The sequence below is a fragment of the Phocoena phocoena genome, chromosome 10 (assembly GCF_963924675.1).
Source record: "Phocoena phocoena chromosome 10, mPhoPho1.1, whole genome shotgun sequence".
Lineage (NCBI taxonomy): Eukaryota > Metazoa > Chordata > Mammalia > Artiodactyla > Phocoenidae > Phocoena > Phocoena phocoena.
This window is the reverse complement of record NC_089228.1, coordinates 91,877,782-91,901,361: the sequence shown is the minus strand read 5'-3', so window position 1 is coordinate 91,901,361 and position 23,580 is coordinate 91,877,782. Positions and strand designations below refer to the sequence as shown.

Below are 23,580 nucleotides of genomic sequence, written 5' to 3'. Positions count from 1 at the left end.
CAATATTATTAACCATATTCCTTGTGCTGCATATTACATCCCTGTGGCTTATTTATTTTATAACTGTAAGTTTGTACCTCTTAACCCTCTTCACTGATTTTGCCTACCACTATCCCCCTCCCCTCTGGCAACTACCCGTTTTCTTCTCTGTATCTATAAGTCTGTTTCATTTTGTTTTGTATGATTGTTTGGTTGTTTTTTTAGATTCCACATATAAGTGAGATCATATGGTATTTTTCTTACTCTAACTTATTTCACCTAGCATAATACCCTCTAGATCCATCCATGTTGTCACAAATGGCAAGATTTCATTTTTTAAATATTTATTTATTTATTATTTATTTTGGCTGTGCCGGGTCTTACTTGTGGCATACATGTGGGATCTAGTTCCCCGACCAGGGATTGAACCTGGGCCCCTGCCTTGGGAGTGTGGAGTCTTACCCACTGGACCACCAGGGAAGTCCCAAGATTTCATTCTTTATGTCTGAGTAATATTGCATTGTATATACTTGATATCTTCTTCTTACCACATCTTCTTTACCCATTCACCTGTTGATGGACACTTAGGTTGCTTCCATATCTTGGCTATTGTAAATAATGGTGCATTGAACATAGGGGTACACCATAGGTTTTTAAGCAGAAAGTTACTCACTGTAAATAATGATCTAGTAATTGTCCAGGATAAATGGAAAAGGGGAGAGACTAGAGGCCCTAATACATGTTAGGAGACTTTAGTGGATGCCAAGGATGGGATAATGAGTATGTGACCTTGAGTGTAACAAAGGCAATGGAATGCAAGAGATGAAATGGACACTGAGTTGGAGGACAAAAAGAGAGAGAGAGATCAAATCTAAACTCAAAGTTTCCAATCTGGAAGTCCGGGAGAATAATAGTAACATCAATAAAAATAGGGATATCGACAGGAGGAGCTGGTAGAGAAGCAAGAAAATATTCACCTGAGGGCTTCCCTGGTTGCGCACTGGTTGAGAGTCTGCCTACCAATGCAGGGGACGCGGGTTCGTGCCCCGGTCCGGGAAGATCCCACATGCCGTGGAGTGGCTGGGCCCGTGAGCCATGGCCGCTGAGCCTGCACATCCGAGCCTACGCTCCGCAATGGGAAAGGCCACAGCAGTGAGAGGCCCACACACCGGAAAAAAAAAAAGTATTCATTTGTGTTCAAATTGTACTTTTAGAAAGTAAAAAAGTTCAAAAAACAAAGAAACAAGTTCAAAAAACAAAGAAACAAAGTTCGAAGTTACAAAGTCCGAAGTTCTTTAAAAAATATATATATATATTCACCTGAGTTTTCACCATGTTGCATGTGAGGCACATGTGAGATGTCCATCTAGATGGGGAGGTGGAGCAGGCAGGTGAAATGCAGGTCTGAAGTTCACTGAAGGGGGAAACCTAGAGATGATAGTTAAACAGAAGAGAAGATAGAAAAAGAGAATATGATGAAGGATAAAACCTGGGGGGACACTGTTACTTAAGAATGGAATAAATCGGGCTTCCCTGGTGGCGCAGTGGCTGAGAGTCCGCCTGCCGATGCAGGGGACACGGGTTCGTGCCCCGGTCTGGGAAGATCCCACATGCCGCGGAGTGGCTGGGCCTGTGAGCCATGGCCGCTGAGCCTGTGCGTCCGGAGCCTGAGCTCTGCAACAGGAGAGGCCACAGCAGTGAGAGGCCCGCGTACCACAAAAAAAAAAAAAAAAAAAAAGAATGGAATAAATCAATCAAAGAGACAAAAACAAGAAAGAGGAGGAGAACTAAGAGCTGAGGGTCTCAAAGCTCTAAGAACAATGGGTTGGCTGATCAACTGTGACAATCTGGGGAGGGTAAGGTTAGAAAAAGGCTGCCAACATCTATCTTATTATTGACTTTTAGAATGCAATTTCTGAAGGGCTGGAGGTAGATGCAGTTTTACAGAATCATGGTGCAAAAAGATTTTGTGTAATGATCTCTTCATTACTTATGGACCAGGTGTCTGACTTGATGGATTATTGCTTATAGCTTCAATTTCTGCCTTTTGAAGTCTGGGGATTATTGGTGGGTTTTATTTTTACCTTTGCTATATCTTCAGTAAAGTGTAGGTCAGAAATAAATATCTACAATTTCATACACAGTAGTTTAGAGTTAGCTGTACTATGAAGCTGTAAGCAAGCTTTATATTTAGGACTATTTTTATTATCTCATAAATACCTTTGAGTTTTATTGCTAGTTGATAACAATACATAGATGTTTTTAGAGTATTTATTCTCTCCATAAATCACACAGTAGTGACTTTTAAAACTGCCTAATTTAATGATGAAGGTTATTTTATTTACTAGGACTTTTTTATAACCAAGAACTCAAACTCTCTAAACCTGGGGGCCAGCAAGTTAATAAATGTTCCTAATTTATTTAAACCATCACCCTGGGAGTATTTTAATTAAGGTGTGTTCATTTAGAATTCTTTAAGGCATAGTGTTGAAGGCAGTGGTGTAATTGGGGGTGTCCTGTTGACTACTGTCTCCTCCAACCCCTCTTAGGAAAGTCAGGAGGCTGTGGTTTAAAGGTACAGGCAGAAGTGCTCCCCAGAGCAGAGCTGGGGGCGCCTGGATAGGAGGAGACTCTGAACTCGGTGGTCAGTCCCAGCCCAGAGCGAGCCAAAATGCCCCACCGCCACCCCTCCACCCCTAGTTTTCATTCATCCCTGAGGTGCCATGCCTCTGGGTCCAACCTCTTAACTCCCTGGGGAATGCCTCAAAGCCTCCACTGCCTGCGGCTGGGCCTCCCGGTAACTGCCGCCAGGGCTGTGTGGCTTTATCCGCCTCCCTGTCCCTCCCCACCTCCAGTGAGCAGGGCGATGGCAATTGAAATTTGGGGCCCGTCCTTTTTAGGATACTAAGTGATAGCAAGTCTTCCCTCCTCACAAGTGAATTTTATCTTTTCAAATGGCCAAAAGCCATTGAGACCCTCTTTGGAGAAGGATTAATTCAAGTAATAACTCTTTTCAGTCAAAAAGAGCAGAATACAAAGGCATGAGTGATTACTTGGTATGTGTGTTTTTGTAAACAGGTCTGAAGGCAGTCCTAAAAGAAAGTTTTGAATACTGGTAGTTTTTTATTAAACAAGTGTGTCGCATCAGAAGCTAATGCTTTGAAAGACGGTACTTATGTGGATCCGTAAGTTCTTGTGTGATTGCTAACAATTCAGTTGCATTTATTTGTTGTAATGACAATGTTCATGTACCCTCCTCCTGGAATCCCCTTCCTCTTGCTTCCCTGTGTCAAATCTGACTCATCCATCCTTCAAGGTCTATTTCGAATGGTCTTGTCTCCCAGAAGCCTCTCTGACACCCTTGCTTGTTACCATGCCCTTCCAAGCTGGAAGTTATCCTTTTCCTCCGCAGAACCTCTGTAGTATCTTAAAATCTGTACTTTTATGATGCTTAGCGCTTTCTACCTTATAAAGCAGTTACTTATTCATGTTGGTAAATATTCATGAAGCACCTACCACGTTTCAGGCACTGGGTGCATTACTGGTGACATTAAGATGAATAATGAGTGGCTCTTCAGAGCTCGGGCTCAAGACACGACCAAACCCAAATTCACAGACAAATAATTACGATATAATGTGAAGTATCATGATAAGGGTGTTCCTAATGAGCCCTTGCAATAGAGAAACAGAAAATTTCCTCTTAGGAGAGTTCCAGGAAACCTACAAAAAGAAGAGAACTTTGAGTTGAGCCTTGAAGGGTATGTAAGAGTTTTCCAGATAGTAAATTGGGGAAGAGCCTTCCAAACAAAGGCACAACCTGAGCAGAAACATGAAGGCTAAGAGCCAGTTGCCTGCTGTCAGGGAGAATGGAAGTGTCTTTTCTCTCCTCTGAGGCTGTGAGCTCATTGAAAGCAGAGTTCTTTCTCATTCTGCATGGGGTCTGCAGCAGTGACTGGTACAGGGCCTTAAATACAGACAATGTCCAAACACTTTTGCTAAATTGAACACAGTAATTGGTAATTGCATTTCTTCACAGTGAAATTTCCAGAGGCTTATTCCACTAACTACAGACTGTGTTCATTGTTTAAGAGCCACGTAAATACTGTTCCTTTATTTCTTATATCAAATGATGGTAATGGAAATGTACAATGCATTTTCTTATAGGCAACGGCAATGCCTTCCCTGCACTTGTCCCTTGCCGTCTGCATGCCCCTAATTCCCAGTTGGTATAAACTCAGGAAATACAAACTAATATTAGATTAAGTAAAAAGGTTTTCTTAAGAAGGGATGGAGGGAAGGTGCAGATCGTCTTCTAAAGGTAAAAGAAACCCTTCATAGAATATAACATAGAGCTAAGTCCAGATTTATTGGTCCAGGTTGCACCCTTGACAGAAGCTGAGCTAATCACAGATACTTTCCCAGACCTTTCCTGCAAAATTTGGAACTGAAATTGAGGCAAAAGTTACTTTGTCTTTAGTGCACCTCAGCTATAAACCTCAGGAGATGCTGATGCTTCTATTTTTTTATTTTTTCCTAAGTAAATAATACAGAACCAAATGTAAGTCATCTTTACAACAGCTCTCACTTTGCCTCACTCCCCACCGCTGCCGTTTACCAAGGATGGATAATTTAAGAAATACAGTTATTTCTCTATGATCCTAAAATCCAAAAGCAAAACAGAAACTTTAATTCAATGATTGTTCAGATCTAGGCTTTTCTGGCCGAATGAAGTCAGAGTCCAGATAATTCAAGCCACACATCACTCTTGGTCTTACAACTGTTGGCTATCTATAGTTTGTCTCTTTGTTGGGTATATTCTGCTATCTTTAACTCTGGAAATTTTTCCCATGGAAAATTTAATTTTATCTTTCCTTTTTTTATGAGAAATTATATTTTCAAGCTGCCAATGCTGGCAGACAAGAAGAAAAAACAATCTGGGAATCCTAGATTTGGTCCACGGAGCAGTAGCAAAAAACAGGCCAAACCAATCATTAAAGCTACTTATGAAGACAATTTATGCAAAATAGCTGGGTCACTTGAGCAAATTAGGTTGTGTTCAACATATTCTCTGGAATCTGCTCTGAGGACTTGGTCTGCTTTTATCAAACATCTCTGCTTTGGGCATGTACAACAGGAATCACCACCTGTGGTTTTTGAAGGGCCACATCCAGATCTATAAATTAGGAAACAGTAAGCATAAAAACACTAAGTTACTGGTTTCCACAAGCTGATATAGACTGTGTAAGGTATTCTCAGGCTGTTTTCCAATTTAAAGTTGTTTTTCCTTCTCTGAAGGGACTTTGTTTCTTGTTCTTTTTTCATCTACCGCCATATTTCACATCTCTCCAGATTATCAAAGGAATAACATACAGAGACCCCAGGAGGGTGGGGAGAATGGGGATGAGGAAACCATCAGAAGTTATTGGCGAAACCATGAGATTTGGGTTTTTCATTACATTTCCTGTTGTACCTCTATCTTGGGCTAAGGGAGTTTGGTGTCTTGCCTCTGAAGAAAAGTGATCAAAATGGGCCTTACATTTCCTTCTTAATTGTGGGACCATCTTTTTATTTTGACAGTATATAAGTACCCTTGGTATTTTTATGGAAACTTGAAATTCGAGTAGTATTCTGTTACCATAGATGAAATAGGAAATATTCCCTAAATTGACTTTTTAAAAATTGTTAATAAACATATGCTTAAAATATTATATAGCTCTTCATTGTAATATTTTTTAACAATTCTGTTTTCTTGGAAAGGCCCCCAGAAACTTTGCTTTCATTGGCAGAAGTCTAAAAATTATAGGTAGTGATAGAAATAAGAGAACAGAGATTAAAGTCACAAATTCACTTTGGTTTATACTCGTGTATAAAGGATGATTATCTGTTTGTTTATGTGCAATCTTTTTTCTTGAAAATGCTTGTCTGCCAATAAAAGTGTGGTATAAATATGCATGTGAAATTTGGACATACTTATAGAAATTGACAAATTTGGAAATGTATCAATTTCACCAAGTTCTTGATCTAAGTATACCTTTCAGAAAATAGAAACTAGTTTTGATGGCTAAAATATAAACAAACCCTAAACCATGAATTTGTGAAGTATTTTTACTGCTATGAAAACTAGTTTATGTATATAGAAAGTTAGTCTTTAGTTCTGAAACTGTAGTTCTTTCTTTTAATCCCTCCCTCCTTTTGTGGTATGTGAGAGGTTTATCATTATCCTGTTTATATGCCATGTTACATTAAGATCATTTCAGATTCTTCATCTTTGGAAAAACTAATAAACAGCATTGGCAAAAGGCTCAGTTGTAAAACACTGTGACGTCCTATAGTTTTAGCAGGTTAAAGTAATAAGTCTAAGTGTATTTGTGACTGAAATGGCTTTGTGATTTTTAAACGCTTTATTTGTTTGTTTGTTTATTTATTTATCTTCGGCTGCGTTGGGTCTTTTTTGCTGCATGCAGGCTTTCCGTAGTTGTGGCGAGCAGAGACTGCTCTTCGTTGTGGTGCAGTGGCTTCTCTTGTTGCGGAGCATGGACTCTAGGCGTGTGGGCTTCAGTAGTTGTGGCACGCAGGCTCAGTAGTTGTGGCTCACGGGCTCTAGAGCGCAGGCTCAGTAGTTGCGGTGCACTGGCTTAGTTGCTCCGCGGCATGTGGGATCTTCCTTGACCAGGGATCAAACCCGTGTCCCCTGCATTGGCAGGCAGATTCTTAACCACTATTCCACCAGGGAAGTCCCTGAACACTTTTAAAGTGTACAATTGGGCACATGTAATGTACCTGGAAAGCATTAAGTGTAAGCCAGGCGATTAATGGACCAGGCTGTCTCTGAGATGGACAGCAAAAGAGAGAACCTGACCAAGAAACTGAAGACAGCCATCTGTGTGTGTGCGTGAAGGGGAATTGAGGTGGTGGCCATAAGGAAAGGATGGGGGGTGGGCAGGAAACCCATAAACAGTGCCACTGCATGTCGGCTGTTTCATTTTGTAGCTTTATCTGTGATCTCCACAAATACTTAAAGATGGTGGCTCAAAATATTACTGTCACTAAGCTAGTTTTATATAAGAAACATCATAACAAAAGCTCTGCTGTGAGGGACAGAATCCATCTGTTCCAAGAGACTGTCACAGGGGTGATTTTGATTTTCTTGGTCTCTGCCTTTTAAGAAATTGGGAAAAACACACACCAAGATGTAGGTTGCCAGGCCTGCTCTTAAAGGTGGAGATTAATATTACGTGTATATACATTTCTCCCTCAGTCTCTCTTCATAAGACCTGTGTCCTCTACAGAGCATTCGATGGTGTGGCCCTGGCCTAAGTCGTTCTCTGGCTCTCCTGACCCCACTGTCCTGAGGAGAGCTGGCCACACCCTCCTTTGTGCTCCCAGCGTTCCTCTTCACGTGACACACGACACATATCAAACTGAATCTGCAGCTCCTATTTTGTGCACTCGACACTCCCGCTAGATTATGAGTTTAACAAACAAGACATATGCCTACTTCTTCATCATATACCCAGTTCCTTGCAAGGTAGCTCTAGGCAAATGTGGAATGGACAAACGAGCCTACTTATTCTAATTGACTTTCAATCTATTAAAGAGGTTCTGTTTAGACCAAATCATCTGCTACCCCTATTGCTGAATTTGAAAAATCTTAGACTTTAAAAAGTGAAAGTTGAAAATTCCCCAAAAATGTAACTCTTAAACAGAAAATCTTAGATGGAAAACTTTTCTTTGTAGCTGATTTTTTTTTTTTTTTGCCTAAAGAGCTGTGTTTCACTTTTTTGCTTAATTTTATCACAAAGACATAAAACCTCCATCTAAAAGTAGTCTATTAGTCTTATTTTCAACAGACCCAACAAAATGGAGAATTGGAGTCCCTTTTGCAGATTATGTAGATCCAAAGCTAGATTGTAGCTGAATTAACTGGATAACTAAGACAGTGGTATGGGCTGTGGGAGATAGAAGTGGTTGTTAATTACATGTGTCAAAACAATGTGGAGATTTCATTTAAGAACTAGAAATAGTTTCCCTTTCAGAATAAAACCTAAATTCCAAAGTAATAAAATGAATATTTTATTAAAATTTCAAGTGACATTTAATGGAAAAAATGCTGATGCACATTAATGCATAAATATATTCCATGTAATACAATTATAGAATTTTATATATATAGTATATATAACCAAAACATTACGAGCTTTCCACATGCCACATACAGTGGTTTCATTATTTCATAATTATAGTTCATATATTTAAAGGCAGAGGAAGCGGCTGTTCCCAGGACAGTTGAAATTAATTTAGAGAAAGGGATTTGCAGACGTTTTAAAAAGTCTTTGTGCCGCCTCTACCCCGACTCCAAAAAAAAAAAGTAAATAATCAAACATCTCTCAAAATTAATCTTAAGAGAGCTTTCAGAAGCAGCATTGTTAGGTTTTGTGCTGTGTTCCTACAACACAAACGAACGCTTGCACCCTAAATGTGGCCACTTAAAATCATAAATGGCTTTTTTTTTTTAAGTTGGAAACCATTGTTACAATGGCTTTAATAAAATGTGTTTTTCAGTTGTTTCCAGTTTGGGGTCTAAGATACTTCAGACTCATTTCGTCAGGATCAGGTAGCATCTTTAAAAAGCAGCTGTGTGGGGGTCGCTGCTCCTTCACTCAGGTTAAGCCTTTCCCCCTTCGACTTCCTTCATTTCGGCCCTCACCTCACCTTTACTTTCCAGTCTGTGTGAACTTGTGCAAGTCACAGGATATCATAATTCTGTAGGTCCTGAGTTTCTAGAAGTGTAATTCTACACTGTAGAAGTAAAATTGTTAGGGTAAAACACACCATAGAAGATTGTTTTATTAAGGGTTTTTTTTTAGAAGGACCGGAAATACTCAGATAATTTGCAAGGGAACGGCATCTTTTATTAAATGTCTTTTATTCTGTATGTGTAAATCTGACCCCATAGCCTCTATTCCAGGAAATGAATGCAGTCTGCAACCTAATTAAAGGTTATCCCCTGTGAGTCTCCCAGGACCCTCTCAGGTTCCTGGTGCAGGCTCCGAGACGGAGTTGCCCACTGGAAGTTTCCGTCTGTATCCCTGCACGGCCTTGACTCACAGTGTGAGCTGGGCCAGATCTGCCCCCCTGCCAGTGCTCCTTTCCCCTCTTAGCTAGTCTTCCCACAGGGCCCATATCCCATTGAGAACAAGAAGCAGCAGATCCCTCAACAGGCAGCCGAGGTTGTAGGCTTGATCTGACCCACTACTTCTCATTCAGTCTAGACAACCTGGTGCATTACCTCTGCCATGAGATTTTATCTAAGAATGGATCACACCCAGAGGAAATGCCCTTAAATCTCCAGTCCCCGGCGGGGGGCGGGGGGGCAGGTCCCCATCCCGGAACAACTTGGACACTAGGCAGGAAACTGACATTTGGGTGCAAGTACCCCATTACTGGCACCCGTGGGTACTCAGGAAAAGTGAATAAGGCAAGAGTCCAGTTGCTAGAACGCAGGCACAGAGTCAGAACAAACTAGCGGCCAGGGTGACTTGATGCTGAGATGCCAGTGTCAGTACTCAAGACATATCCCCATGGGATCAAGCCTGGCTCCAGAGTTGGCCATAGGAGCCCAGTCAGCTGCTAAGGCATTAGAGGGAGGGAGCAAGGAGTAGTGGAGATAAAAATTAAATTATTACACCGCCTCCCAACACTTCACGTATATTTAAGACAGAGGCCCAAGAGCAACGTGACATATGTGTAGGGTCGCCCACACCTCTGGTTGATTTGACTAGTGGCTTTCTTTTTTTTTACATCTGAATACAGCATAAAGGATTTCCCTGAAGAAGACTTTAGAATCAAGCAGATACGTGCTTGAATTATGTCCCTGCCATTTACTGGCCATTTAATATCGGGTCATACTTTCTGACTTCCTGCTTTATGTTCTGTGAGGGGGGGATTTCAGTCCTAGTAATGTGGTTGTGATGACTAAGATGAATCTCAGCACAAAGCATGCCGTGGTTGTTCCCAAACTTGTGCGCACATTGGAGTCACCTATAGGGAGCTTCAGAAAATGCCCATGTGCTGCCTCCCCAGAATGTTCCTGCCACGTGGCCTAGGCTTGGCAACTTCTAACAGATCCCCAGATGATTCTGATGTTCAGACAACTTTGGGAACCCCTTGGCATAGAGCCTGTCCTACACTGAGCATTAAATATGTGTTAGATGAGTGGAAACAACCAGAGCCTGGCATGGACGAGCTTTTCCAGAATTCCTGGCTCCCTTCCCTTCCCTGCCCGTCTCCCCTCTTTCACCGGGGTGCGTGAAGACAGCGTCGGGCTGTGATTCCAATCAGTGCGGCTGCTGCTCATGCCAGGCACGTGAGAACGCAGCAAGCCCTGGTCCCACCTGCCTGCAGGAGGAGAAGAGGAGGCGAAGATAAGTTCATCACGAGGGGCAGCCCGTGAGCGCCTGGTAAGGGACTCTCTGAGTTTGCTCTCGAGGACACTTGTACGATGAAGCCCCTGGGCACTGCTTGTCAAGTCACCCTGGAAACTGGAGCCCAGGTGTGTGTTCTCACTGGGGCTGACGCAGGAATGAGCCAACGCACAACGGATAAGCCAGTGGCAGAGTTTCAGCCAGTCCTGAGTTCTCCTCTTTTTTTTTGGCTTTTAGAGTCAACACTTGTTGCAGTAAAATCCTTTGTTAGGTGTTCCTGGGTCAGCCATCTGAATGTATCAGAGTTCCAAGAAGCTGAATATGTGGCTTATTGGTTTCAGTGTCCTTTAATGGCTCTTGGAGAGAGCCATGAAAGAATGAATGCTGAGAGCTAGGGAACCATCTAAGTCATTCTAAGATTTAGAAGCCGGTGTTGTCTCCCCTTTCCACAAAATAGGAGAACTTTAAAGCTGCAGTGTTTCACATGTGGGAGAGGAGCCTGGCCCTTCGCTGACTATTTGAGTTATTATGTGCTTGTGAGTAAAAGTAATATGTCGTGGCTCTGAGTGTCTGGAACTGGAATATTGTGTGATGTGCAAAGCTTATATTTTACACTTTATGATTCAGAGCAAATGTTCAAATTTCACCCCAGTAACATAATAGGAAATATTTAAGATGCTAAAAAAAAAAAAAAAATTGGTCTCAAGAACTGTGCAGTCATTTTCTACTTGACCCAAGAATCCTGATGGAGTCAGGCTGTTTTTCCTTATAAATAAAAAAAAAATATCACAAATTATCATTTCAGGAGATGAGACCTCCAGCCTACTCAGTTTTTAAGATGTGCATTCTCAGTAAGAGAAGAACCTTTTATTTTCAGGATAATTCTACACTAAATAGGGATTGTATAAGTACTTTGAAAATAGTGTGGATTTTTTATTTTCAGCGGAAAACTACCACAGATTAAAACTTCCTGATATTGACACTTTGTAATACTGTGTTGTTTACGAAAATAAGGATCTGCTGTCTTTGTTAATATTTAGCACTTATGTGATGTTTTACATATCGTATTTCGTACTGAAAACATATAAGCCTCAGGCACATTTTCATCACTCTCAATTTTTATAGTTTCTGTTTTTTTACTTGAATTAACTTCTCATTCTTTGTCATAGTCATACAGTTCTACTTCAGGGTTTAAAAGTAAAATGGAAAAAAGAAAAGTAAAATGGTACATAACACAAGGTTATTGTATACGTGTGCTTCTGTCTTACTAGTTTTAAGCTCTGTGACAGCTTCGTCTGTGGGGTCCTCTCAAAACATTGAAGCAAATCCCTCTATTGTCTATCACCTTTTACTGACATTTGAATTTGTTAGAACTTCATATTGAAAACAAAGATTGCACTTCACATAGCAGAGAAAAGAATAAGCATAGGTCTTTCTCAGGCAAAATACAATTTTCTCTGGTTTACGAACAGTCAGCATTAGATGAACCAAACCATCAGAAGCATCCTGGACCCTGATCACCTTCATGTTTGACAGGCATCCAGGTCACATGTGGAGTTCTTGGGGTTCAGTTTGAGGCATGCATACTTGAAAAATGAGTTGCAGAGAAAGAGTTTCAGTGTCTCTTTCTTTAGCTGCTCATGAAGCTAGCCACTGAATATTTTTCCTCTCTCTCTCTCTCTCATTGGTGGTTGTAATTCCCAGTGTCCCCAAAAGGATCCTCTTACTAGTTGGACCACTTTTTTCTTATGATTATCAATTGGCCAAAGCCCAGTTTCATTCATATCCTGAGCTTTGGACATGAGCCTATGAATATGGCTTTGTTTGCCTCTGAGTTGGCAGTGTGAATCTGGCACGTGCAGTTTCTACTGACAGGGCTATACAGCTACGTGATGCTCCGTGTTCCCAAGGCAAACCCCCACTTGGTCCCAGGTCTTCCCAAACAGACCCATGATGCACAGGTATACCCCTGGGTGCCCTTTGTGAATCTCGAACCCCACTCCCTCATTGACAACAGGTTCTAAGTGATGTTGGCAGAATCCCAGCTCTCAGCAAGGGTATCATCTCAATAGAGTGCTTTCCGTCTTCTCTCTCCCACAGGGTCCAGTAGCATCAACTGCATCAGCGTTGTCTGTCCTCTCTGTTGGGCCTGGCCTTCCTCCACCTCCACCTCCTCCAGGGCCACCTCCACCCTTTGATAGCGAGGGCAGAAGAGAGGAGTCCTCTCCTTCACGCTCAGCTTTATTTGCACAACTTAACCAAGGGGAAGCAATTACAAGAGGTGAGAAAACCAGACCTTGAGGCTGTCTCCCTCTGGCTTCAGGCACACAGATTCCTCAGAGCCCACGGTGATGGATACATCATTCCATCCCAGTCCCTACTACATGGAGAGCCGTGTGTTTTTCATCTCAAGGTAGATGGGCTCAGTGGGCTGTCGGGTGGATCAGAAAGAAGAACTCAGAGATTCTAGGTTCTAAATGGACCACTGCACTGTATCACCACTTCAGCCCTTGATGCTTCAGCACCAGCTACAATCAAGGCATCAAGATCAAGTGAAATAAAAATGACAAATAGTAGAACCTCTGTCCTCAGAGGTGTATGGGCTTGTCAAAGAATTGTATCATTGAACTACCTTTGTGAATGGTTAATATTTTTAATCATTTACTTAATAAATTCATGTTGCCAAAAACTTTATGCAGATGTATTTTTGCTTTGCATGGGTAATAGGAATTATGGTATAAGTGTTCTTGTGTGCTGTGCTGGGAGCTAAGAACCAAAACTATTTCTGTGGCTGCAACTGGCTGCATTGTCCCCTCATCCACAAAGGAAGGGAATGGACTCATAACCCTTAAGTCGATTCCGTACTCTGACCTATGCTCACTGAAATGCCCTAACTTTTTAGACTGTATCTAGGAAATGATTTAGCTATGACAGAAGTAAATCATGGAATGCTTTCTGGCGAGGGGGTTTGCATTTTGCATAATTTTTATCTATTAGCTTATCTCCTTCAAGAAGAGGTTCCTCAAGGGGAATTTCCTGACAGTCCAATGGTTAGGACTCCAAGCTTCCACTGCAGGGGGCAATGGTTCAATCCCTGGTCAGGGAACTAAAGTCCTGCAGCCTATGTGGTAGAGCCAAAAAAAAGAGGTTCCTCAAATTAAAAAATACTTACAGGGCTTCTGTTAGCTCTAAACTTACATGGGTCTCAGCCTCTGCATACTGACCTTGAGAAAACACTCAACTGTTATGAAAATAGCATTACCTGTGCTGTTTACATCATGTTGATACAAGGAGTTAGGGACATTTCCCTTTGCATAAAATGTAGGAAACGTGTCTATGTGTTACCTTCCCAGGGCTCCGGCATGTTACAGATGACCAGAAGACATACAAGAATCCCAGCCTCCGGGCTCACGGAGGACAAACTCCGTCTCCTACCAAAAGCCACACTCCAGGCCCCAAGTCTCCCCAGTCTCATCCTCCTAAGAAACATGCTCCTGTGTTAGAGTTGGAAGGGAAGAAATGGAGAGTGGTGAGTGAAGCCCTTTAACTTTATTTCTGACATACTCTGATGAAAGAAACAATGGCTAAACTGTTTGCCAGGGCCTTAAGGATTTCCCATTTTTTCTTCAACTTTTTAAAAATTATTTTTTAAATTGTGGTAAAGTACACATAACACAAAATTTACCATCTTAACATTTAAGTGCACAGTTCAGTGGCATTAAGTACATTCACACTGTCGTGCACCCATCCCCACCATCCATCCACAGAACTCTTTCCATCTGGTACAACTGAAACTGCACCGCTTAAACAATAATTCCCCATTCCCCCTCACGTCACCACCTGGCAACCACCTTTCTACTTTCTGTCTCTATGAATTTGAATCCTCTTTCTGGAAACTTTTAATCTGTGCCCCATTCTGATCTACTGTAGGGTGTTTCGTCCTATTCCACTGGCCGAGGTGCTGATACAACGTACTGCGTCACCCACCACTTTCACAGTTGTCTGAGCAGGACAAAGACACTTTGAATGTGGATGGAAGCTGGTGCCCCCTGCCAGTTCAGGGGCCTTCCCTAAAGATGGAGGAACAAAGTCCTCAGAAAGGTTGTCATGGTCCGAAAGTACACTGGGACTTAAGACCACTGTTGTGACCTTTGCTAGTTTATTTGTCCAACTCCTACTTGCAGGTAGTACTGCAGCATCAAGTCCAGACTCAGCGGCCAGACTCAGCCCAAAGCCCTCACATCCCTGCTGCAGCCCCCGCCCACTAGCCAGCGTGCCTGCTGCCTGACGTTTCACAACTTGACACCGACCCCCCTTCCGAGCAGCCGTTCCTCTCATTCCCAACATTACAGTGACAAAGTCAGACCTGCGGTTTGGTCTGTTAAGAAAATGGTTCCTAAAGGAAGAACATGTTGAGAAGCTGTAACTGGTGAATGCTCCACAGTGATTTCAGCATGCGGTGGACTTAACTTATGCATCCTTATATTTAATATTTGCATATGTTTTAATTTTAGGAATACCAAGAGGACAGGAATGACCTTGTGATTTCAGAGACTGAACTGAGACAGGTGGCTTACATTTTCAAATGCAGCAAGTCTACTCTACAGATAAAAGGGAAAATAAATTCCATTACAATTGGTAGGGCAGGATTGTGGGTCTGTGCCTGCTGTGATAAGCTGCTTTGTATAAATGTGCTGAATGGATTTAGTAGATTGTTTTTTCCCCAGACAGCTGTAAGAAGCTTGGCCTTGTGTTGGACAATGTGGTGGGCATTGTGGAAGTGATCAACTCCAAGGACATTCAGATGCAGGTAACTGACCCTCTCAGCCATTCCTGGCCCCCACTGCCTATGGCTTTGCCTAGACGTCCCCTCTGCTTACAAGGGCCCTCCATGTCCACCTGTAAAACTCTTATTCTCTTTCCCTCTAGACACAGGTCTGTCTTCACCTCCTCTCTGAAGCCCTCTCTTACTTTTTGGACAGTGTTAATTCCCCGTTTTCAACCTCTTATAACACATCCTATCTTGCACAGCAATTACTAGTTTACCATTTCTGTTTCAAGAACAGCCAATTAATCTTTACAGCTCCAGAAATTTGCACAGTACCTGAACATAGTAGGTGTCCAATAAATGATGAATGGGTGATTGGAATAAATCAACTAATGAGTGAACCGAAATATTAAGAGGTTCTCCTAGCATAATAGTACCATGCGGAAGAGAATTTATTTCCCTCAGGAAAAATTGGTTCTGGGTAAAGTTTTTCTGAAGAGTCAATGAGGTTATCAGAAAAACAACTTGGAAAGCAGGATTGAAATTGAATCTGCAAAACAGAAGAAAATCTGCACTGTTTTAGCAATATTTATTTAGCCAAATGGGATTTTATAATATGCCAAAAGCTAAACGACTTCTTACTTTGGCCACAGCTATAACTACTATCTTTGATTACACTGTTTTCGTATTGTTAATCACCCCTTATTATCTGATGTTTCCTGATAATGTTTTTTAAAATTGGCTGCTAGTTTTATAGATTGTTCTCTTTGGTTTTACTAGGCTTTTCACCACTGCCCCTTTTAACTAGAGTAGTACATTCAATAGTTGGCACATACATGGAGATGTATTTTAGGACCCTCCATGTGGGAAAAAAATATCTAATCTCTACCTCATACCATATTTAAAAGTAAAGTCCCAATTATAAAAAGAAATACTTTTAAACTTTGAGAATAAAATACAAAAGAAAATCAGTAGAAAAGCAATTAGGGTCAAAAAGCACAAACTATAAAGAAAAGGACAGGTGAATCTAACCACGCTAAAATTTATGTGTTCAAGAGAAGACATCACATACAAAGCTGAAAGATGGGGCATGGATTGAAGAAAGATACTTGCAATGCAGATAATCAAAAAGGATTTATAACCAGAATTTATAAAGAACTTAACACAGGGCTTCCCTGGTGGCGCAGTGGTTGAGAGTCCGCCTGCCGATGCAGGGGACACGGGTTGTGCCCCGGTCTCGGAGGATCCCACATGCTGCGGAGCGGCTGGGCCCGTGAGCCATGGCCGCTGAGCCTGCGCGTCCGGAGCCTGTGCTCCGCAACGGGAGAGGCCACAACAGTGAGAGGCCCGCGTACCACAAAAAAAAAAAAAAAACTTAACACAAATCAAGAGGAAGACTAACAACTCAGCAGAAAAATGGGCAAAGAATATCAGGGCAATTCAGAGAAGAAAAAGTGAAGTATTTGATAAATATATGAACATATGCACAACCTGCCTAATAGAAGAAGAAATGCAGATTAATTAGCTATATCTTCTTACACTCAACAGTTTTGAATTCAGGCTGTCCTTACTTTGCAAGGGGCATGTTAGCTGAAACGCACGCGTATCCGAACTGTGCAACTTGAGGACTGCCTGTATATTAAAAAGTCTCACGGTACAAGCGTTGTTATGAGAACCCTGATACATCAGTGTTGGGAGAGTAAACTAGTACACTCACTGTGCAGAGCAAATTGGCACCATCTAATAAAGTCAAAGGCAGTCATAGCCTGTAACCAAGCAATTTCACTCTTAGGTGTGTGCACTAAAGAAGCTCTAGTACAAATGTTGATGAGACATGGATAAATGTTTATTGCAGTATTATCCATAATGGCAATAAAAACAAAAACAATTTAAATGTCCACCAGCTGGTAAATGAATAAATAAATCCACCTAATAGAATACTGTACAGTGGTTAAATAAATGAATGAGCTACACTTACATGTATAAAAATAGGAAAATCTCAGAAGGAGCCTTGAGTGACAAAGGCAGATTATAGAACAATAGGCACTGTATAATGTGTCCCTTTATATAAAGATCAAAAACATGCAAAACAATACGCACATTTTAAATATACTCATGAGGGCTCAAGTTCACCTTACGCAAGAGACAAACCTGCTGTGAATTGTAAATACAAAATTCAGAAGAGTAGTTACGTCTGTGGAGGGAAGGAAGGAGGACAGTGAGACGGGGGATGGTAGAGAGGGGGCTTCAACTATATTGTAAGATGATAGTCCTAAAAAAAAGGCAAATGAGCCAAGATGTTAAACTCCGATAAAGCTGTTTAACAGGCATATATATATTTACATTGTTGTTATATTATTCTTTGTATGCTTCTGTGTTTGAAATACACATGTTTAAGGCTATGGGCCTTAAAGCAATCTGGAAGGATAAATCATGGTTATCTATCCAAGAGGGATAGAAACTTGGCAGCGTGGTTCAGAAACAAGGGAGAGACATTTTACTGAACACTTCAACCGTCTGGATGTTCAAACCAAGCGATTGTCATTACCTATTTAAAACATTTAATAAACTATTTTAAAAGGGCCTGGACACAATAAAGACAGAATGCAGATTAGTGCAGGCTGCCTGGGGATGAGGACGGAGATTGGCTGTAAATGGGCATGAGGGGTATTTGGGGGATGATGGAAATATTCTAAAACTGAATTGAAGTGATGGTTGCACAAATTCACTAAATATCATTAAATTGTACACTTAAGGCAGGTGAATTTTATGTTTTCACATTTTACTTCAATAATGCTGTTAAAAAAATTGAAAGGAGGAAAAGCGCACAGAGGAAAGTTCATATGATTTAGTTCAGTAATTCTGTTTTTTTGCAAACTATCCTAGAAAAATAGTACAAATTATGGGAGAGAGGAGACTAAGATATTATGTGGAAATTTTTTTAAACGTATAGAGAAATAAATTTAAGAAAAACAAAGAATACAGGTACATGTATTAAATGCTAGAGCATTGGCCTGGGCAAGGTCACATATCACCTGTCACTCAACAGAGGAGCTACTTTTTAGTCCGGTTCTCCTGATAAGAAACAATCTCTGTTCTCAAAATGTTTACAGAGTACCAGGGAAAAAAGGCATGTACTGTATATAATTTACTCTAAGGAAATATTGACTAAAAATGATGTGGAAATGACAATTCTTATCCCCTCAGGGCTACTTAAAAAGTCTACTGCTTTTCAGATTTTCAGATACATAGATATTTTAGCATTTTATGTGCTAAACGTGCTATCCTCATGTGACCCCACTCTGTCTCATAAATGAATCTCCTAAGACACACTGACAATTTACTTCTTTCCCTTTGCTTGCCTGGTATTCATACAGTTCTGGTCGCTATGGAAATGCTCTTCATCATTATAAAATAAACCTAGAAATTGCCAAAACATTACTGCTGACACATTCTTGATATATACATATAGATATTATTTTATTTATGGCAAAGCCCTGTGCTTACCTGACCTTAAACTACCTCTGCCTTTTTTTTTTTTTTTTTTCTTTTGGCACTGGGGCTCAATTCCAACTTGGTGTCCAGTTTCTGTGGGGAGAGGAGAAAACAGAGAAGTGTAGTGACCTGGCTAGATTCCCCTAAGGAATTCTTTACATCACCTTCACCATCACAGGAGTTGCTCCTTTAATTTGCAACCCAGCCTTTTCTTCAGGGTGAAAGAGGAGATGATGTTATCGCTTCAATTACCATTACGAGAAGGAAAATTATGTAGTTGTAATATGGTCGTTGGGGGAATAGTCTGTGCCTGTAGAGATTTGGGGGGCTGGAATATCTGAAAACTGACTGTTAAAAAAGAAATTTAAAACTGATCATAATGTTTATAGCACTTGATATTTGTAACAATACAAAGAACCACCTCCTCTTGTGTGTGGTACTATTTACCTATACAGTGAGTAGCCTGAACCAAGTCTCCAGTTTGGGCTCCTGAAATGAATACATTTCAGAATACCTAGACACTCATTATCTCATTTAAGCTCCACATTCAGCCAGTGAGATTTTTATCTAGCAAAGGACTTAATGTGAAAAGAATTGTAGTGTTTCTTATTTATTCTTATTTAGATTCAGGAAAAATCTTCTCAATTACAGAATAATTTATTTACTCTTAAATGACAGTATTAGTGCGTGTTTTAATCCAAGTTTCCTAGAGATTCGTCAAAACTAAAATTTTAAGCACATGAAAGCAAATGCATCTTGTTTCTTTTATCGTGAAATCAAATATATGTTTCAAATCCACTAACGGGGTTGTGAAACTTTTTCTGAACATTTAGCTGCTGTTTTCCAATTAGTCCCTTTATTTTGTGTCAGGAAAGAGACCCTGAGGTTTGAGAATCCCCTTGTGTGGTCCTTTCATTCTGTCCCCAAATGACACGTACTAATTCACCCTGGAGACTTGGTCATTCAGCCAGCCTCTCCAGCCCTAACCCAGCCATTCCTAATGCTTGGTTAGGCCTGTGGACTGTACTTATTTGGGGACATTGGAATTTCTGTTTATTTGCTTTGGCCCTAGATTTTTTTCCCTTCTATTTCAGGTGATGGGGAAAGTGCCAACAATTTCCATTAATAAGACAGAAGGCTGCCACATATACCTCAGTGAAGATGCGTTAGACTGTGAGATTGTGAGTGCCAAGTCATCTGAGATGAATATACTTATCCCTCGGGACGGTGATTATGTAAGTACCTTTGAAAAGACTGTGAAGAATTTTTCATTATTAACATTCTTAGAGACTGATTAATCACCTCCCAACCTGTGACCTTCCTTTGGAGAATAATTCACAGGCAGGAGAGGAATTCAGAGAGTGGCTTTTCACCTATCTGCTCCCCTGTTAGTTTCTTGACTATGCCCGGTCCTGGATCTGTGATTCTCAAAGCATTTTCCTAATAACTACCTTAACGGGCTAGCTCTTATCAAATAGTACACCAGGCATCTATCTGAGTTCATATTATTTAGGACCAAATATTTTCCTTTGCTATGGTGGAGGCAAACAGAAAAGAGGGAGAAGTGCTTTGGGGGAAAAAAAGGAGGGAAAGGAGGTAATAATAAGTGGACCTATTTGTATAGGTATTCTCACGTCAGTGGTTCTCAAACCCAGCATAAGAATCAGCTGGGAAGCTTGATGAAAATACCAGCTCCCAAACTTCACACCCAGAGGTTAGATTCAGGAGGCTTGGAGGGGGCCCAGGAATCTGTAGTTTTAATATACCCAGGTGATTCTGATATTATCAGTCCATCCAGTGACCCTTCTAAGAAACGGTAGCCTAAGCCACCATGTATTTTCTTTGTCTCCTCTCCCCAGCAAAGCAGTTTCTAAAAGAAGCAAGCAGATATTCTCACACATTGAAAAGGAAGTATAAATAAATACATTTTCTGCATCATGCAGTGTGATGGACTTGCTGGTTGTTGCCATTTGAAAGCAAGTTATTACTTCCTATTAGTTGTTCCTTTTTTTTTTTTTTTTTTGATGTGGACCCTTTTTAAGGTCTTTATTGAATTTGTTACAATAGTGCTTCTGTTTTACCTTCTGAATTTTTGGCCAAGAGGCATGTGGGATCTTAGCTCCCCAACCAGGAGTCAAACCCACGCCCCCTGCATTGGAAGGCGAAGTCTTAACGCCTAGACCTCCAGGGAAGTCCCTAGTTGTTGCTTCCTAAAAGTGGAGAAGTAAATCCAGAGATCATTCCCTCTGGTTCTAACTGTGCAAGGAAGCAGTGAACTGGGAAGGATGGGAGAAAACGTAACTTAGGCACACCTTTGAAAGAGGACCCCCCCATTAGCCTATGGGTCAATCACCAGCCGTCTACACTGCAGTCAGCACTCAGGTTAATCTCCTTAGGCAGACAACTGGATTGCTGCCATGTTCTCCTTTCCCCACCTGCCAGTGAGCACTACCCAGGCACACACCACATATTTCAGTTCAGAATTCATTGTTTAAGTCTAAAGAACAAAACTCCACAAGCATTGGACCATGCTTCACTAGGTATCTGGACAGCCTAACCCTGAGCTAGAGAAATATCTCCTCTTGGGCTTTCCACCTAAAAAAAAAATACTGAAGAGCTAAAGCCAATACAGAACAGCTTCAGAAGAGGAAAGCTAAAAATTAGGATGATTCCTGGCCTTTGCAGCTGTTTAAGCAGAAGGCTCAGCTTCATGGAAACTGGCTGGAACTGCTAAGAAAAGCAATGGGGGTTTGGACGAGCACTGCAGACTAAACTAGAATCCCTGGATGTGGTATCCAGACATCTGTATTGGTTAAAACTTCCCGGGTGATTCCATTGTGGAGCCAAGATTGGGATCCACTGACCTAAAGGATGAGTATAGCTCAGAACCTGAGCTTTTATGCTGAAAACGTAGTCTCCCCTCTATAGGTGAATTATCTTCTGTCTTCAGTCCATGGCCCACTTCACGCATTTTCCAGCTGGGGGTAGTAGGGAGCAATACAGAGGTCCTGCCACGGGCATTGTAATCTCGAAGTAGATGGTGGGGATGATTCATTCTGAAGGGAATCAGTCTCCCAGAGAAGGTCTGTCATCACATTACTATCATGTCACTCCCAAGAAAGACTGGGAACAGCTGTAGTGCAGTTACCATCAAAGAGGTGCCTCCACTCTGGGGCATTCTCCACCTGGCCTGGTACACCAAGCCTGGTTTATTCATCAAGAAGAGCCCCAGGGGCTTCCCTGGTGGCGCAGTGATTGGGAGTCCGCCTGCCGATGCAGGGGACACGGGTTCGTGCCCCGGTCCGGGAGGATCCCACGTGCCGCAGAGTGGCTGGGCCCGTGAGCCAAGGCCGCTGAGCCTGTGCGTCCGGAGCCTGTGCTTCGCGGCGGGAGAGGCCACGGCAGTAAGAGGCCCGCGTACCGCAAAAAAAAAAAAAAAAGAGCCCCAGAAAGGATGTTAGCCACACACACACGCGCGCGCGCGCACACACACACTACGTTTCTCAGACTGTGTCTTCTTTACTTTCTCTTAAGACTATCACAGATTTCACTCAAGGAGAATTCACCACTCATGATAGAAAGGGCCTTCCCTTTAAAGTAGTTAAATAAATAGCTTCTTCCGAAAGAAACAGCTGGACCCAACATCTAGGAAGATACGTGTTAGTGTGTGTATTCCAGTAGATGTGAAACATCACATCTCACCGACAGATGAGCACAGGCACCAGCTTATCACACTGCGGTACAGGAAGTCCAGGGATGTCACAAAGCCAGGGCTCAGGGGACCGCTCCTCAGCTTCCTTTCCTGCCCTCTCCTGCAATGACTGGGGAATCACTCTCCAGGAAAAGGAGAGAGCCCAAACTAATTTTATTTTGACTCTTCTGCATTTTTCTTTGTGTTTGTGTGTGTGTGTGTGTGTGTGTGTGTGTGTAGGGGTGTGTGTGAAGGGGGGCATGTATTCCCCAATGGGAAGAGTAGGAAAGCAGGATGAAGGGTAACAAGTTTATATATAACTTGCAGCACATTTTTATATTTCATCACAGGGTAGACATAACGCCGGGATAAAGCCCTTATTCAGACTGGGGGCCAGCAGCTTTGGCATCCCCTTGGAACTTGTGGGAAATGGAGATTGTCATCCTCTTTCCCAGATCTACTGAATCAGACAGTCTGCCTTTCAGCATGATCCCCAGTGCATGTTTGAGTCTGGCGCAGGGTCAAGGGTAAAAAGTCTCAGGTTTGAACTTTGGCTGCTCAGAGGCTTGACCTCTCAGGCCTCTGTTTCCTGTAGATGGCGTCTCAATAATATCTAGCTCTTACAGTTCTTGCAGAGATGGACTGAGTTCACGTATATCTGGTGCTCAGCAGAATGCCTGGCTCTTAGCAAGTGCTAGCATCGATGAGGATGCTCTTAGCAAGTGCTAGCATCGATGAGGATGCTCTTAGCAAGTGCTAGCATCCATGAGGATGCTCTTAGCAAGTGCTAGCATCCATGAGGATGCTGGCAGGCAGTCACAGAGCTGACACGTGACCATGCATCGATGAGGATGCTGGCAGGCAGTCACAGAGCTGACACGTGACCATGCATCGATGAGGATGCTGGCAGGCAGTCACAGAGCTGACACGTGACCATGCATCGATGAGGATGCTGGCAGGCAGTCACAGAGCTGACACGTGACCATGCATCGCTCCCTGATGCAGGTTTGGGTTCCACAAAATGTCTTTGTCCATCATGTGACACTAATCAGCCTTCCGTCTGTTTGCAAAGCCTTGGTTTAAATAACTTTGTTCTTCTGGCCTTTTTCCAGAGAGAATTTCCCGTTCCTGAACAGTTCAAGACAGCATGGGATGGATCCAAGTTGGTCACTGAACCTGCAGAAATTATGGTTTCTGAGAGACCACCGAACCCCCTGACCTGA

General features: G+C 41.9%; 1 protein-coding gene across 1 annotated transcript in view; it reads left to right on the top strand.

The window, feature by feature from the left end:
* CAP2 (cyclase associated actin cytoskeleton regulatory protein 2) overlaps positions 1 to 23,580 on the top strand; it is a 106,707-nt gene extending 83,127 nt beyond the window's left edge. The window contains exons 7-12 of the mRNA XM_065885115.1: positions 12,504 to 12,684; positions 13,757 to 13,932; positions 14,918 to 15,041; positions 15,131 to 15,213; positions 19,761 to 19,901; positions 23,470 to 23,580. Of these exons, the coding sequence (XP_065741187.1) occupies positions 12,504 to 12,684; positions 13,757 to 13,932; positions 14,918 to 15,041; positions 15,131 to 15,213; positions 19,761 to 19,901; positions 23,470 to 23,580 (816 nt within the window). The remainder of the gene's footprint in view (positions 1 to 12,503; positions 12,685 to 13,756; positions 13,933 to 14,917; positions 15,042 to 15,130; positions 15,214 to 19,760; positions 19,902 to 23,469) is intronic.